General features: G+C 40.7%; 1 protein-coding gene across 1 annotated transcript; it reads right to left on the bottom strand.

Moving 5' to 3' along the window:
* Positions 1–1,547: 1,547 nt before the first annotated feature.
* Positions 1,548–2,972, bottom strand: LOC104278103 (kelch-like protein 10; the record flags this gene model as incomplete). The annotated part of the gene is given in 3 exon segments (XM_009874980.1): positions 1,548–1,751; positions 1,753–1,971; positions 2,574–2,972. Coding segments are annotated over 3 exon segments (822 nt in total), but the record flags the coding sequence as incomplete, so codon positions are not given.
* Between the last annotated feature and the right edge of the window lie 1,724 nt (positions 2,973–4,696).

The raw sequence follows: 4,696 nt of genomic DNA on the forward strand, positions 1-4,696 counted from the left end.
TGACTGTAAATAGAGTAGCAACAGTGAATTCTCTAGCCTTGAAGTGAAGAGGAAGTGCACAGTTTACGTGCATGCAGCTTCACTAATTCCACAGGGTGACCTTATCTGTACTGTCTTTTGGGAATGGTCCCTGGCCTGTTTGGTAACCCAAATTATGATAAGATATTTTTCTGGCAAGATTCTAGTCAGACAGTGTGTTTTGCAGATTCTCAGTGAGTTAGATGTGTGGTCTTCTGTCAGTGTAGTCAGTTTGTAATGTTTTAGAGAAATTAGTGAAATGTCAGGTACTCAAGTAGTCACTAGTCTGTATATTGGCATCAGTTAAAGAGGAGCTTCAAGCTGCTTTTTGTATGGTTATATTACTCTTCAGTATCATGTTTTAATTTTGAAGGAAATCAATTCAGAAGGAAGTAATTCTGGGGATATCCTTGCTCCTTATAGAATCATGGGGAAGAGTCACAGAATTGTTTAGGTTGGAAAGGACCCTTAAGAACATTGACTTCAGTTTTAAACAACACTGCCAAGTCTGCCACTAATCATGCCTACACTTCTTTTAAACACTTCCAGGGATGGTGACTCATGCACTTCCTTGGGCAGCCTGTTCCAGTGCTTCACAACTCTTTCAGAAAAAAAAATTACCCTAATATCCAATCTAAACCTTACCTGGTGCAACCTGAGGCTGTTTCCTCTAGTCCTATCACTTGGGAGAAGAGACTGACCCTGTGTGAGCAGGGCAGTTATGCTTTTGGTGGGAGAATACATTGAAGAGAAAATCAATTGTGTTGCTTGGTTATTTATTGGGAGGGGGGAGCGGGAAGGGAAAGGTCTGTTTTTGGTTATTTAATGGTCCTGTCATTCTGGGTTTGAAGTATTATAAGTGCAGTGAGTTATTCAAGCCAGCAGGATTGAGACCTTTTATTCCCTGAACTGTATGAGGCAGGCACTTTCACTTGAGGCCGGGAAGAGTACAGTGCAGGAGCAAATGGGCTATTGGTGGTACACATGTCTGGAAGAGTTTTGGCACTTCTGTCTGCATCTCCCGTCACACCAGTCAGTTTCTGTCTCTTACAGAGCTTTATATCTGTAACTCCAGGATTTAATCAATAACGTTTACCTGAGCTTTCTTCCTCTTTATTTTAAATGATTCATCATGCTAAAGGGAGCATCTGTTACCTTTCTTGCTCCCACAGCTCTCTTTTCTATGTGGATGTCAAATACTGAGTGGTAGCCATGTTTATCAGATATGTAGCCCAGTAAGAGGCTGAGTCCCTACCCCCATGCATGCTTAGGAAAGGACAGGCATTTGCTTGCTGTGTAATACTGTGCACTGATGTTTGTTTGGTTCCTTGTCCCGCTCACCATACTTCAACATTAGCTGCTTTGAATAATCTCAGGGTCTGTTTACCTTTTCATGCGGTGTGGTTGCTCTAGCATTGCTTCTCTGCTCATGCGTGGGGCCGGTCGGTGTCCACTGGTTCGTCTCTGGCTTCTACCACTGCTGTGTTGAGCACATGTATCTGTCAAACCCTTCCATGGCATAGATGAAGTTAAGAGCGATGCTGCCATGTTTTCTTAAGTGTGTCACGCCGCTGGATGCTGATGAAATAATTCACACTGTCAAATCCTCTGATAATGTAGACAAAGACTTCTAAATAAGGAAGGTTGTGACAGGCAAGGGGGCTTTCTTCCTCACGTGTGGCATTTGCTCACTGCTCTGCATTGGCAGTATATGTCTTAATGGCATTGGTTGAGGGTTCCCTTGCTGCACCCTCTGATAGCAAACAAGATGGCATAGTGCAGGCGAGGCTGACTGAGTGGGCTGGCGAAATCAGAATAAGATGGGCTGTGCATATTTAGGTTGTACATTTCTGTCGGCATGTTTATGATGAGAGCTTTGCACTCCTTATTGTCCTTCACATAGTCATGCGCTTTGACATTGGTCGTGAAGTATTCTGCTTGGATCAGTGCCAGCTGAACTTGAAAAATACGAAGAGGAGGTTAGAATATTAATGCAGAAGGTTTAATGGGTAGTGCTAACACTGGATGGCTTTGCTTTAAGCCTGTAGTGTTGTCTAAAGCTTATTAGAGAACCAGAGAATCAAATGTGTAGCTTTTAACTAGTCTGGAAAGGGGTTTGCATCCCATTTTTCACATTGCTATTTTATCGCAGGGATCCTGCCACTGCTTTGGCATGGCACTTTCCTGTGTGCAGACTCAAACTGCCTTAACTCCTGCTGCTATTTGCATAGTCTAACTTCTCTAGGCAAAGGCTCATAAACTTTGTGTATTTAGAGATAACGTCATCCCATGTGAACTTTGGCTCTTCCTGGATGTGAGGAGTAGTTCAACTTAAGCTCTAAACGCGCGCTTAAAAGGTCTGCCCCAACTGCAGCGCAGGATCTTTGACCTATGCCCTGGTGCAACAATAGCCTAAAGCTCTAAAAGCTCAGTTCTTTGTGAGCAGTGTCAGCAGGCTGCAATTTCCTCTAGTCTTACAAGAAAAGTAAAGCTGCTCTGGCTCAGCTGCCCCACACCCAGCTCTGCAGAGCTGCCTGGGCCCACACCGTGACAGCACTGACCTTGCCCTGCAAGACTGCAGTGTGCTGCCTCCTGTTCTGTGGGTCATGAGCAATCTGTTTCAGAATAGCCTTGACCATGACATCTTGTTTCACATTGAGCTCATCCTTCTCAATAATGTTGATGGAGGAGTCTAGAAACTCCATAGACACCTTGGTCATCTCCAAACAATGGAGGGTGAACACATAAGCTGCTTCTTGCAGGTCATTACATTGGTAATAATCTGTGAGTTTTCAGATGCCAGTGCAATTTTTCAAGCATAGCTGGGATTTTAAGGTCTTGCAGCACAGCCTGACTATGCCCATGACATTGAACTGATCTGCTGCATTTAAAAAACTTTCAACGTTGTCAGCTGTGACTGATACTGATCTGGTGTAACTTTTATAGCTGTAATTCTTTCAGGCATAGGATGCCATTTATATTACCTAATTCAACAGTAGAAATGCAATTCCTAACAGACAAGGTAAGAGATTGAAGTCATAATTCTTTTTTTTGTTTGTTTGGTTTTTAGTTTTTGTATTTACGTTCATAGTTAAACATGCCGCTCAGTTTACTTGGAACCATTGTTTTTAATAATTAGTTATATTAATATATGATGAAGTCTTGCATTCCACCAGGAACTTACCTGTAGTTCTCAGGCAAAGTTTTCTAAATTAGGAAGCCTATGGCTGAAATATTTGGTAAAAGCTTGTATAAATCTCTCCCCTCAGCTTCCATTTGCAGGTAGAATTTAAGTGACCTAATAAAGCCTGAAAGTGGTGCAGTGTCATTTATTTGGCTGCCTGTGTGCTTCCAACAAATGTTTCAAAATGCTGTGATTTTTTTTTTCTGTGGGAGTCTTGGCTCCATGGTAACCATATCCACTTTAAATCTTAAGGGCTTGTCAGTACAGAAAAACCCACTTATCTAATGATTAAATCTACTCCAGTCTCCTTTTAACAGTCTGCCTTTCCTTCCTCCCTCTTTCACTAAGCAAAGTTTTGCCAAGTGTGAATGGAACTGATCCCCTGGTTTAGGATGTCATCACTTCAGAGTAATTCTTCAAGCAGAGAAAAACAGGGTAAGGACAAAGGAGATGATGAGTCAGACTGTAGTTTCACAGTTTGCAGGAAAAGTACCATTGCCACCTCTGAAGTTCAGGACATGGGAAACAAAGTATGATGAGTATGGAAATATTCTTGCCTGAAATGACGCTGAAAAAATTGTGACCTTTAGAAAAGAAACAGTACTGTGACAGAGATAATCTGTAAATTACATACAAGTGCCTTTCATGCTGTTTCATGATCTGAGTAAATTTTGAAGGTGCAAGGTTCTAAAGAATCATATTGAAGTAAAAGTCTCACATTCAGAAAGAACTGAACACACTAGATGATACAGGTTTCATAATAAGAAAGGAGCGAGGGTTTTACAGTCTCCTGCACTCTAGTACATAAGAAATAAAATAACTTCTGTACATTCAGAGATTTAGGAGGAAGTTTCCAGAAAAATGTTTTAAGATTTGAATGGTAATTTGAATGACTTAAGATTTGAATGGTAATTTGTGAAGTGTACAAGGAAGGAGCTTTTTCTTGTGAGCATTGTCCATTTTCCTCAGAAGAGTATTCACTATAGATCACAGTGACATGTCAGTACTTAGACCACTGGTTTGACTGCTTCTAGAATTATTTGGTTCAAAACCTAGTAAAATATATTTCTGTGGATTCTGGTTATACACAGACAACTGTCTGTATATGAGATGAAGTTCTGTCTCATCTTGAGTTGTGATGCCTGGTGCATACTGAGTGTAGTTTTATTTATTTATTTATTCATTCATTTTATATATTCCGGTTTGCTCTTAAGCAGGTACCATGTCAGCAATATACAAGGACATTATATTCAACTTGATATTAGTCCTTCTGCCTACACTGCCATTGTACTGTCATTGTGTCATTGCTTAGTCATTATAAGAAAGCCATACTGAAATACTGATGACTTGTCTGAGACGTTTGTGTCATTCTGTGTTGAAATAAATCTGTATGCTCCTGTTCTGATAAGGAGTCACAATAGATGAGTTACTAGCACAGCTTGAAAACTATAGAGATTTTATTTTAGTTGGAATTGTTTTGTTATTTGCTTGTAT

This window comes from Apaloderma vittatum, unplaced genomic scaffold, assembly GCF_000703405.1.
Source record: "Apaloderma vittatum isolate BGI_N311 unplaced genomic scaffold, ASM70340v1 scaffold18300, whole genome shotgun sequence".
NCBI lineage: Eukaryota > Metazoa > Chordata > Aves > Trogoniformes > Trogonidae > Apaloderma > Apaloderma vittatum.